The sequence below is a fragment of the Hippocampus bargibanti genome, linkage group LG04 (genome assembly GCF_051943395.1).
Source record: "Hippocampus bargibanti isolate YZ-2025 linkage group LG04, ASM5194339v1, whole genome shotgun sequence".
NCBI lineage: Eukaryota > Metazoa > Chordata > Actinopteri > Syngnathiformes > Syngnathidae > Hippocampus > Hippocampus bargibanti.
The window spans coordinates 14,797,066-14,810,477 of NC_142737.1; the positions used below are offsets into that span (position 1 = coordinate 14,797,066).

Here is a 13,412-nt window from a genome sequence, read left to right on the forward strand (position 1 = left end):
TTACCAGTGATGGGAAATTGTGATCGTCTAGCAACATTGTCGTGATCATTGTAGTGATTTTGGATTTCTAGAAATGCAATGTTCTACAAGTTTGATACTCAATAAAAGCTCAATTTATTCATGAGGTCTTTAAAAAATTGGCTAAGGAAAAGAAAAAGCTCAATGCTGATTGTTGATGTCACTTTATTCAGAGGGTTGTCTATAAATATGCATTGTCTTCATGTGATTTATGATTTTCAGTAAATGATAAAATGTTGATTTATATAATAAATTAATAGCATTGACTCACAAAATCCAGTGATTCAACATTTACATTTGGAAAGCGCTGATGATGAGTTATCGGACTGCATCTTACTGATTAGTAAGAGGAGGCATTATTCTGTATGAAAAGACCTTCTATGATACAAATAAAACTATCAAAATAATCTGAGGTCACTGAGCACAGTCAAGAGTCCAGAAGGAAAATAATGTTTTTCCTAATGTGAACCATTCCACCTTGCTATGCATCACTTCTTGCTCAAGTCCAAACTGTTTTCCAAACTATTGTTTTCTTTCATCGGAGATGGTGTAGTCTTCCTCTGTTTTTCCTCCCCCTGGCATTCAGGTGGTTGGGATTCTGTCACCTTCGACTATGTGACGATCTGACCTGTTACTGTGGCTCTACTGTAAACATTTCATCAGATCAGCAACTAACGGAGCTGAAAAAAGTATTCGGCAGACTAAAATATATAGTCGATAAATATACTATTGAGCAGGTTCCTGTGGAGATCATGATAAAATATATGAAACGCAACGTCTTAAAAGTGCCTTCACACGGTGTGATGTCACAAGATGTCAATTCGGGTGACGTCTCTTCATTGTCAACCTCGCGGTGGCAATCAAAGTGGCAACATGACTGCCGGAGCAGCATAACAAATGGAGGAGGAGGCTGTGAATGAAGCTTGTGGAGGGTTTGAAGAGCCTCAGTTCACTGCAACACACAAGAAGAAAAAAAGAATGAATATTGGAACCACAAAATAACAAACTTTAAACTTGCACTCTCACTTAACTCGCTTATTATGTCCAGATGGAAATAAATGTTTTCCAAAATGTTCTCAATATATATGATCATATATATCTCATATATATGATATATAGGGCCTAAACTACCAGTAAGACTTTAGTTTGCTGACTAAGTTTCTTGGATAAGAAGCAAAACGTCCGACACCTTCAAAGAAGTACAGATGACGGCTGAAGAAACCTTTTCATCAATGTATATGATCAATTAAATAAGATATCTATATTATAGTAAACTAAGTTTATATCATCATTAATGTGTGAAATGTATATACAAATGATTTTACTTGTTTTTTTTTTACAATTGGTTGAATGTTAACCCATTTACGCCAAGCGTGTTCATATGAACGCAGATAAATGTATTAAATAAAATAAAATAAAAACAGATTATCAAATCAGTTCAGAGTATATAATGAACAATAATATGATTATATATAATTGACAATAATTAATGTGGCAAGAAACAATGCATTTGAAATAGATTTTTTTATGTGTTCATATGGACACGCACGTGTAAAAATGTGAATTGTAATATTAATATTAAAAATGTTTGATGTAAATCAAATAATAAAATAACTAGTTTATTATCATAATTATCCTTTTTATCAAATTGAATGATTGTTTAATTTAGTTTATGTAGAAAAATAAATATCAAATGAGCGATTTTACCAAAACGTTAACATCTGTCATCGAATCTTAATGTATTTTGTCAATATATATAGATGAAAAATGTTAAATATTTATACAATGTACAATTGTTTGTACAAACTGAACTTGTTTAACTTCAAAACGTCAAAATAGAATTTTAAAGTCAAAAGCAACGTTTCTGCTTCTCAAATCGAAAGCGTCTTTGAGAGAAATGGAAATCGGCCATTTTGTTTGGGCTCTATTACCAAACAAAATTTAGCTCGAGGGCAACGTTAGCTTGTACGGCCACTTTCGATGCGGTCGCATCAATTTATGTGTGGCCCAACTGACCAAGTAGACGTCGAGAACCGATCCGTCATCGCGGTCCAGGTCCACGTCCATGGTGCTTTGCTCGGACGTCAGGCAGATGGCGCTGTCCTCCAGCGTGAATGTGGAACTTGAGCCAGCGTCCTCTCTAAAACACAAGAAACGCTCGCCTGTCACATCCACAAGTGCAGAGCACGCATGCCAGCAGGCGGCTGTGTCAACACTTTTGGATGAACATCTACAAGACTCAGGGCAGCGAGGTCAGCTTTGGAAGGTTTCACACATTGACAAGTACTATTAATTAGGGGCCAAAGAAATTAGTTGGACCGTTGATAAAAATAAAATGTAATAACTTTGTATGGTTTTCTTATGTAACTTGGGCTTTTGCCGCCGTTTATTAATATTCCAGATTCCAATTTACAATGTGATGCAGACCTGGATTAAATTGTGCAACCTGAATACATGCACATAACTTTCCATCCATCAACCCATTCATCCATTCTTGCAGCCACCCATTCATCCACCCAAACCCACCCACCCATCCATCCAAAAAACCCATCCATCCACCCATTCATCCTTCCATCCACCCAAAACCCACACACCCACCCAACCCATTCATCCATCCTTCCACCCAAACCCACCCACCCATCCAAAAAAACATCCATCCACCCATTCAAAAACCCACCCACCCACCCATCCATCCATTCATCCATCCACCCAAAACCCACACAACCCACCCATCCATCCTTCCACCCACCCATCGATCCATCCAGCCACCCATCCAAAACACCTATCCATCCATCCATCCATCCATCCATCCATCCATCCATCCATCCACACCACACTTTCACTTCCTATCCGCTTCAACCTTACAAGCGTCGCCACAGGGTGCTGGATCCAATCCCAGCTGTCTTCCAGCAGTAGTCGGGGGACACCCTGAACCGGTTGCCACCCAATTGCAGGGCACACACATACAAAAAAAGCCATCCGCGCTCACACGAGGATCAATTCAGAGAGTTCAATCAGCCTGCCGTGCATGTTTTTGTCATGCGGGAGACTGGAGTACCCGTAGAAAACACACACAGGCCCAGGGAGAACAAACCCCATACAGTAGGTCCAGAGCTGGGATCTAACCCACGACCTCTGCACTCAGTGCGTTGTGAGGTTGATGCGCCACCACTGCCTCACCGCGCCACCCGCCACCCTTTGTCATATTTGCTACCCTTAATTTCTACTCAGAAAAAAAAAAAATGTATCCTGTGGCTGTAAAGTGTCCTTGAGAGTTATGAAAGGCACTTAGAAATAAAATGTACAGTGATACCTTGGCTTACGAGCATTTTAGCTCACAAACTTTTTGCTTTCCGAACATTAAATTTGTGAGAAGATAATCTGGGCATACAAACTAGTTTTCGGCGGATGAACCAAACCACACAGCACTGGTGGCTGGCGGACTAGTTTTTGGCGGATGCACACCAAACCACACGGTCGAACAGCGCTACGGTGGCTGGCGGACTAGTTTTCCACACCCGCTTTGAATGCAGACGTGGTTTGCTAGCGAGTGGAGTACTTTTGCTATTATGGGAACGGAAAAGACCCCACCACAGGCTAGTGTTAAGCCGAAGAGGACACAAAAGAAAATTACAGTCGAGAAGAAGAAGGAGATCATTGAAAAACACGAACAAGGTGTGCGTTTGTATGACTTAGTGTCCCAGTACGCTACATGTGGCTAAGGGTGTTTCTGTGTCGTCTAACCAACAGTCTCAGCCAATAGAAGAGGTTGAAAAAGGTATGTTGATTTGGATTAACGAAAAGCAGCTAGCAGGGGACATTGTGAGTAAGGGTATTATCACCGAGAAAGCACGGCAACTTCACTTGGATATCATCAACTACATCAACGACCATCACAAAGGTAAATAAAACGACTTTATTATACAGTACAGTTTATTTCTTTAATTACAATACAATAGCACATTTATTATACATAAAATAAGGTATCTTTTGTGTAGTTTTATGGCTTATTTAGTAGAAAAGTATATTTTATGGGGACCTGGGAACGGATTATTCTAATTTTTAATGGTTTCTTATGGTAAATAAATGTTCAGCAGATGAACCTTTCGCCTTACACACACTTTCTGGGAACCAATTGAGTTTGTAAACTGAGGTATCACTGTATTATTATTATTATTATTCAACTGCAACATATGAATTTTACTTTTCTCCACTCGGGGAAAGCAGATGAGTTGTTTTGCTTTCAAGAGCTCAAGCTGAACACTCCAGTATTGTATTTTGCTCTGCGAATAATTTTGCCTACAAAAGTAAAACTACCAAGGGTAACAATATTCACATATGCAAGTGTTACACTTTAAAATGTGCCATCCTTTATTTCTATGCACGGCTCTCAAAAAGCTTCTACTTCTTTTCAAAAAAGAGGCTTGCTGGATCAATGTGCATTATCGCCTCTCAAAGGCCAGAGGTGAAGCCATCCACTGGGAAGTTTGAAGCCACTGATGTAACACGAGCCTGAATATTTCATGATGTACACTAAAACCCAGTGAGGTAATCCAAACCCTGTAATAGAGCGACGACACCTTCACGGATGCTCGCAGGGAGGAAACGTATAACCGAGTGCCATGCACTGCTCACGTATTGTGGAGGCACTGAGTCATCTCTTCTATGACGTATTTATTGCCAATAAGAAGCGTGTAACTTAAAGGCAAAAGCGACCGTGGCGTGGGAACGAGACATGTCGATGTGCGGCCGCGCCTATTAAAACACCCGCACCCCCTGCGCACACATGTGCATGACCTCCTTCTGGTCCTCAAGGCCAGGGCCTGGCGGTGTTATGTTTTCAAATACCGGTACTAGACTACACTTATGCGGGCCAGTCAGCCGTGACAGAATTAAAGCAACAGAGAGGAGGAAGCGTGTTGTTTTTTTCACTCACTCTTTGCAAATGTGGTCAACATGCATCAGTGGAGAGATAGAGACGAGCCAAAGAAGCTAAGATGATATTCTCTACAAACTAAAGTGAGAGGTGTCCTGGCTGGTGTTCTAATCTTGCTCGCCATGACAATAAGAACCACTTATCCACTGTGGCAAGGGTGTAAAATTCTTGTTTTTTTTGCCGCGGGCCACATTGTAGTTATGGTTTCCACTAGGGGGGCCGTTATGGATTTGGGCATTAGAATGTTTAGTCCACATCACATATTACATATAGGGCGCAAAACAAATTAATGAATAACTAGTTTTCAAATTTGTGGTTTACATCTGACAATTTGACATTTTGGTTTGGGCTTTAGCAAGCATGATGGAAATTCAAAAGTTGGATTACCTTTCGCAGACCGAATAAAATGATGTGACGGGCCAGATTTGGGCCCTGGGCCTTGACTTTGACACCTGTATAGTATTTAGAAGAGGCGGTGCCTGTGTCACACACTTTATGCTCAATATATGTAGAAGCAATGTAGCCTTCAACAAAAAAGGATTGAAACCATAAAAATACTATACTAATATTATTCAGGATGTCTTGCATGTCATTCCAAATCCACAAAATAATTATTAGGTGTGGTAATTTAGAGCAGAATAAAACCAGGAGCAAATGCAATTAAGCTATGTCAGTTATTTAGAGGTGAATCATGATTATTACATTTGGACTCATCTACCGCTACGTGGCAACTTGTTTATGCAGTCACAATTGACAAATGTCGTGAAAGGTGTGTGCAGTCGCAGGCAAACAGAACGTTTTTGAAGGTATGATGAATTCATGTATGAATTAATTAATGTACAGTGATACCTCGGTTTACGAACCCCGTGGCTTACAAACTTCGTTTTGCGATCGTTACATTTATGAAAACTTTACTTTGGCATACAAACTATTTTTCGGGATACACACGGGGCAGCCACAATGAGTGATGTGTTATTCGCGAACGAGCCCGTTCTCCTAACAAGAAAATGGTGGCCGACTGTTTTGTACTATATTCCCTGCCCCCAGTTTTCGGTTAAAGCCACGTGATTGGTCAAGAACGCAGCAGGGGAGGGGAGGGGGTTGAACATTAAACAGACAGGCAGACGACAGAGAGAGTGAGAAAACACACACACACACGAAAGTGAGATGACAAAGGTTAAAACAAAAAAACAAAACTGAAAAAAAAGTGAAATGGTGAGAAAATGGATAGAAAACAGTGAAATTTGGACTCGTTTCATCTTTGATAGTTGAAAAGCAGAGTGTAGACTGGAAGGTTAAAATATCCTATCAATCAGGCTCCACAAATAACCCGCACAAACCATCTGTACACTTGATGCAAAAAGCTATCAACCCAGCTAAACAGAACACAATTGATGAGGAAAAAGGTAAAATTATCGCAGAGAAAGCACCTCCAAGGGATAATTTCTCAAGATAGTGAAAGAAGATGGCTATGTTCCTCATCAAGTGTTTAATGCTGATGAAACCGGCCACTCCATTCCATCAAGCCATCAACGACCATCACAAAGGTAAATACAACCACTTTATTATTAAGTACAGTTTATTTATTTAATTATAATACTATAGCACATTTATTATACATAAAATAGTTATATTTTCTGTAGTTTTAAGGTTTAGAAAATTAGAAAGTGGAAAATTATGTTTTATGGGTACCTGGGAACGGATTATTCTCATTTTAATGGTTTTCTATGGGATAATAATTTTTGAGATACACACTTTTCGCCTGACACACTCTGTCTGGAAACCAATTCAGTTCCTAAGCCAAGGTAGCACTGTATATCTATATTAATCTATTTTATAAATTAGATTCAATGTTGGGCGTTATTGTTAGATTAGTTGAAGACTCTAAATTGCATTTTGGAGTAGATGAAGTTGTGGATGGTTGTCTATCAGCATGTGTGCCGCACCATCGGTTGTCTAGAGAATACCTCGCTGCATTGCCTAATGACGATGCGCCCAATAGAAAATGAATGGCTGACGTGAGTGACATCATTGGCCAAAAGCAAAATTGATCCAACCTCACGGCGCCTTACCTTTCATCTGTTTGGTTGTCCATGCCCACCAAGACGGAGGAGGAGGACAGCGTGCCCATGGAGGAGTCATTGAAGTAAGAAGAGTTGGTGGGGACCAGCTCACTATGATGATATGAACCCAACACGGCTGGAAACACAAAAGTCACACAATGGAAATGATCACAGGAAGGAGAAGTATTCACATAAAAGGTTGCATTGAATCACAGGATAGAGTGTAGAAAATCTTACATTGTGTCAAGAAATTATTCTAACCATGAATAAACCAGGATAAATTATTTGACTGTGCTATTTCTGTAGTGCTCAGTATTGACCGACACCACGCTAGCGCCCCCTTTTGTAACGCTAGCGTGTTAGCGCTCTATTGTGGAGCGCTAGCATATAATAATAATAGAATAATAATAATAGCATATAATAATAATAATAATACAGCGCCTTTCAAAACTCTCAAGGTCACATACGTTTTTCTGTGGGTGAGCAGCGGCAGCCACACGCGCCAGCTTTCACTCAACCCGGAATAACTCAAATAGATGGAAAGCTAGCTAGCTAGCTAATAGATAGTCAGCTATCTATCCGGTCATCCAGCTAAATAGCCCTATTAGCGGACCACAATGGAGCGCTCCATTAATTCCGCAAGGATAATTGCTGGAACGTGAAGTCGTGTTTGTGTAATATATTTAGTAGAGGTTTAATTTAAAATAAATAAGAATACATTGTCATTTCACCTTTTTTTCTATTCCAATAGCAGGAACGTTTCGTTCATCGTAGACTCAATGCTTTCCATAGGTTTGAATGTGAAAAGCGAATGCTTGTTTGCCTAAAGTTGGCCGTGAGGTGTTTAATGTTCCTAAACTGCTCCCCTTGAAAAGTGGTCTTCAAATGACTCGGGGAGGTTATTCAACTAAATAGTCACTTCTTATGCAAGCTTCTCAATGTTTTTACAGGCCAATTAAAGGACAACCGACATCACTTTTTTGTTTCCTAACCGACATCAGAAAAACTTTTATAGCATCTAAAATACCCAAAACACACAGTATGATATTTTTAGTCAAATGCAAAACACCAATAAAAATGACTTAAAGTGTCCAAAAACTACTTCAAATTGAACCCAGAAGTGGCCAGTTTCAGAAGGTCCCACCCCCTTGTTTGTGGTGTCACGACAAGACGTCTTGCCTTGCTCGAGAATCAAAACAATGGCTTCAGATTCAGAGAAGATGCTTTCTTGTTACACATCCAGTTATGAATATGATTCAAATAGTTCTGAAGAGGAAAGCATACAGGTTTGCAATTGATTAAAGAATTTATTCCGGTCATTTAGATGCGTCTGGAGAGAAATGTCCCTGATCCACTGGTGGAAAGACGCTTTGATCCTCTCCTCTTTCATCTAGAACTGCTGCATGTCATCACAAAGAGGGTACAGCAAGTCCTGAAGAATGAATGTCTCTCTGTGTCTTTGTTTTGTCATATTGTCTCTATGCTGTCATATTATTTGTTATTTAGTTTTTTTGTTCTTTTGACTTCAAGACGGCGCCCCGAGAGCAGCTCATGTATTTTGTTTTTCTACTTTCATTCCTTTCATCACTTTGCTGCTGTGAAATGTAAATTTCTCCACTGTGAGACTAATAAAGGCAAATCCAATCCAATCCAATCCAAATGTGGTGACAAACTCTTTAGTACTCATAGTACCCAAAAAAGGCAGAAGATGGCGACAAAGCTCCGTCGAAATTGTCTCCTGGGACGTTTTTTTGTAAGCGAACATCAAATAGACTGTAGAAATCTTGGCGCAACACACAACAATTCACCATCGCGTTATTTATGTGTTTTCTTTCTAATTTCGTCATCAACATGGATCAACACGAAGTTTTCTGACCAAACAAAGTACCGCAAAATGCATTGAGGTGATGCAAGGTATGTCTTTTCTCGGTTAGGGGCGTTCCTTCAGTGACGTAGGGTGAGGACTCGTCACCAACTCAAAAATAAGACTTCCGGAATATTCAGCGCGAGTCTTAAAACGTAAAATATAGCGAGATGTGGTGGATTCTTTGTAAAATACGTTCAGTAGAAGTCATTTGAAGCGATTTTACAAATTATGGACACTACTTGTCCGGTTGTCCTTTAAGCGACGGCTGATGTGTCATCAAAGTGCTTGTCATGGTCCATAAAAGTTGACCACAGGGTGCGCAGATGATGAAACGACAAAACGTTAGGCTTTTTTAATGTACCTTTTCCATCCAGACTTGCCAGACTGCGAGCCCCCCACCGCCGATCCCCCCTGCTCATGCCCTCATCCCTCTCATCCACCTGCGATGAAAGGATCTCCTGAGAGGACGACTTCAGAGCATGGATTGATGTGCGAGTCTTCTTTGAAGGGGAAAATCGAATCTCTGCACATGAATGCAAAAAAAAGGGGGTCAGGGGGGAATCAGACTGAAGTGCAGACTAATACCTTTGCTAAGTTCTCACATCATCACTTCGACCACGTTCGTTCCCGCAGGGGGGCCCGGATGGGTGGTTTTATAATCTCAAATATGTCTATAGCCGGTGTAATCTTCACATGAGAGTGGCTCAATCTAAATCGACTTCAAAAGCTCTCATCGGGGTTGAAATTAGAAACACTATTTTTACTTGCTGGGCAATCAATCATTGGATTGATGATTGTACTTTTGAAGGAAGGTGGGTGAAACACAGTTTTGTGAAGTGATGCAAAAACATGATAAGATCTGCAGAGATATTGTCAATATTTTTGGTTTTATATTTCTGCAATATGCATTTAGACGAAATCCACTTACAGTGATACCTCGTCTCAGCAACGGTCTCAGGCAATACAAGAGGTTAAAAAACGTCTGTTAATTTGGATTAACCAAAAGCAGCTAGCAGGGGACAGTGTGTAAGGGTATCATCGCGACTTTATTATACAGTACAGTTTATTTCTTTAATTACAAAACAATAGCACATTTATCATGCAGAAAATAAGGTATATTTTTGTGTAGTTTTAAAGGACAACCGACGTCACTTTTTTGTTTCCTAACTGACATCAGAAAAACGTTTTATAGCATCTAATATACCCAAAACACACAGTGTCATATTTTTATTCAAATGCAAAACACCAATAAAAATGACTTAAAGTGTCCAAAATCTGCAAAAAATTGAGCTGCGAATTGGGCATTTTCAGAAAGTCCCGCCCCCAGTTCGTGACGTCACACCAAGACGTCTTGCATTGCTGGAGAATCAAAACAATGGCTTCAGATTCGGTTAATATGCTTTCTTGTTACACATCCAGTTATGAATATGATTCAAATAGTTCTGAAGAGGAAAGCATACATGTTTGCAATCGATTAAAGAATTTATTCCGTGCCATTCTGAGGCAACATTGGGGGGAAATGTCTCACCCAAAAAGAGGCATAAAATGGCCACTAAGCTCCTGTGAGGAATTAATCAGCCCGTTTCCACAGGCTGATAAATTCCTTACATGGAGCTTGGACGCCCTCTTCTGGCTCTTTCTGGTGCAACACGAGGTTTTCAGAACAAACAAGCATTGACGTGATGGAAGGACTGCTACAATGTGTCCTTTTTTTCGGTCAGGGGCGTTCCCTCAGTGACGTCACCAACTCAAAAACAAGACTTCCGGAATATTCAGCACGAGTCTTAAAACATAAAATATAGCTATATGCGGTGGAATCTTTGTAAAATACGCTCAGTAGAAGTCATTTGAAGCCATTTAACAAATTATGGACACAACTTGTCCGGAGACGTCGGTTGTCCTATACATAAAATAAGGTATCTTTTGTGTAGTTTTTTATTCTAATTTTTAATGGTCTCCTATGGGAAATTAATGTTTGGAAGACACACTTTTCGGCTTACACAAACTTTCTCTGAACCAATTAAGTTCGTGAGCTGAGGTATCACTGTACTTGCCAAATATTGACAATTTTGCCACTATTCTAATTTCATCAAATGAGGGAACCAAAATATGACAAGAATCTTTGCAGACTACAACCGCGATAACTACTATCATAAATATCTCCCGAACAGTTCCTGAACAGGTGTCCATTGGCCATACATGGTAAATTATAGCCATTCATTTGACTAAAAATGACATTATTTTTATGATGGGAGGGTTCAGCATGCCGTTGGCCAAATGCTTCACATTTTTTCCTAAGCACAAGCAAGTCACATGATCAGGAAGACAATACAAGGAACTATTCCTCTGCTTAATTTCACAATAGCGTTCCGCCACATTGGTCAATTGGATGACTGCGTTTACGAAAAAAAGCATCTTCCTCTATTTTGTGACAGGAAAGGCAAACTTACGCTGAGTCTTCCTGAAGACCCGAGTGCTCATGAACTTGAGAAAGCGGCTGGCATAGAAACCTGGCCGGTGCACCGACACGGAATCCTGGGGTAGAAAAAAAATGTGTCAGAGTTGATTTTATGATCGTATACAGTAGAAGGCTTGTTTCAAATAAAAAACTAAACAAAACAGGGGAAAAAGCTGCTCTTTCAGGCAGTATGATGAGGTCATAGACTTACGCCATCATACACCAGAGCTTTCCATGAATGCTCCAACTTCTTAATGAATCTGCAGAGACCCAACAATACAGTTTATTGTAAAAAAAAATTAAAAAAAAATCTTTGACATTTCATGAAATCATAAACCCCCCAACCCCCTTTTGGCACCACTAGCTAAAGTGCAACCTTGTTTGGGATTATGTAACGTTTTTACATTTAAGGGTCTGTTTTCAAAAATAATTGGGTCTTGAGTATTTATCCCACTGGAGCTGATCTCACCTCAGCAAGCAACCAATACTACAAGTGCCACTTTTATATTCACAGACGTCCTATGAGCTAAAAGGCGTCACTCTCCATTACCGCACTCCCCTCCCCAATTAAAACAAACCAGTGTGTAGTAGAAAAAAGGGGAAAAGTTGCTCAAAAGGGTTAACCTTTTGGATACTCATTGTTCAGTCTTCATTGACTATCAGAAACTTTTTTTTGTTTATTTATGTCCTTTGTAGTGGTGCAAAATTTTAATATTTTCGCTAGCTAGACTAAACTAGAAACTAGAATAATAAACATACTGCTCAATGGTAGTTTTAATCAAAATGGAGCATTATTACTCTTGCCAAAGGGCTTGGTTTGAATCATCTGCTTTATAACTAAATCATAAACAACATTTTCCACACCTTGAAACCCCAGAAAACAGCATGAAAAAATACACAATAGAAAATATGACATTTGAAAAAAAATAGATATATACATATAGAAGACATTGTAATTATCTAATGTCTAACCACCGTACCTATATGACTGCAGAATATCTATGATGCCAAGGAAGATGAGCAGTTTCTCTTCTTTGTGCGTTTTGGCCGGGATGCCACCCATGCTGGAGACATAGAACATTGTGATAAAAGACTTGGCATTTCTTTTTTGGGTACTAATCAAACAAAAAAGTGTAAATATAAGGACAGTGGTGGCAATTAAGGGTGGGGCTACATATCGATGAGAAGGTTTCTTCAGCCGTCATCTGTACAAAAGTGAAGGTTTCGTCCCTACATTCCTGAGGAATGTAGGGACAATCAGTGGGGCCACAGGGGGGGGGTCCCCCCCCCCCCCCAACCTGAGAGTAGGGACCTATCATAGCTGTGTCCGGCGCCACCAGGTCTGGACATTAGGGATATATAAATGGGGCCGATACGACCAGTCAGACTTTAGTTCGCTGACGAAGCCTCTTGGATAGGAGGCGAAACGTCCGAAACCTTCACTTTTGTACAGATGACGGCTGAAGAAACCTTCTCATCGATGGACCACTCCTGTACGACTGAGAGCTTACACAGACGTGGGGCTACATAGTATGAATGTGTGCGTTCTGCATTTGAGCCCACTCACGTGTCGTCTGTGGTAAGGGCTTCAGCCGCCTTTCCGTCCCCTTGGATGGACTCCAAGGCGGTGGAGTAGAGAACTCTCTGGCCCACAGGCCTGGATCGGTCACCCCCCGCTTGGCCATGCTCGAGCCCTTCTCTCTGGTTCTGGTGCAGGACGTGGACACCCAACAGCAGACTGTAGTCCATGATCTTAAAACTCTCCAGCACCTAAAATGAGAAAAAAGTAGACATAAATATAAAGAAATATAAATAAAAAAATAAAAAAATATAACGTCAAAAATTAACATTAAAATTAAATATAACAAAATATAATAAAATACAATGAAGTTAAACAAAGTAAAATACATTAAAATAAAGTAAGAGAGAGAGAGAGAGAGAGAGAGAGAGAGAGAGAGAGAGAGAGAGAGAGAGAGAGAGAGAGAGAGAGAGAGAGAGAGAGAGAGAGAGAGAGAGATTCTTATTATAAAGATTCTCAAAATGGGACAAATTTATGACCACAGCATATCA

At 40.0% G+C, this 13,412-nt stretch overlaps 1 protein-coding gene across 3 annotated transcripts in view; it reads right to left on the reverse strand.

Annotated features, from left to right (window-relative positions):
• Positions 1-16: 16 nt before the first annotated feature.
• The window catches only part of pip5k1bb (phosphatidylinositol-4-phosphate 5-kinase, type I, beta b), a 41,534-nt gene continuing 28,138 nt past the window's right edge, over positions 17-13,412 (reverse strand). For all 3 annotated transcript variants that reach the window (XM_088994254.1, XM_088994255.1, XM_088994256.1), the window contains exons 8-15: positions 12,910-13,112; positions 12,323-12,406; positions 11,554-11,602; positions 11,335-11,419; positions 9,246-9,407; positions 7,027-7,153; positions 2,035-2,158; positions 17-970 (exon numbers count right to left, since the gene is read on the reverse strand). In XM_088994254.1, coding sequence (XP_088850380.1) covers positions 968-970; positions 2,035-2,158; positions 7,027-7,153; positions 9,246-9,407; positions 11,335-11,419; positions 11,554-11,602; positions 12,323-12,406; positions 12,910-13,112 — 837 coding nt within the window. In that variant the 3' untranslated portion in view covers positions 17-967. The remainder of the gene's footprint in view (positions 971-2,034; positions 2,159-7,026; positions 7,154-9,245; positions 9,408-11,334; positions 11,420-11,553; positions 11,603-12,322; positions 12,407-12,909; positions 13,113-13,412) is intronic.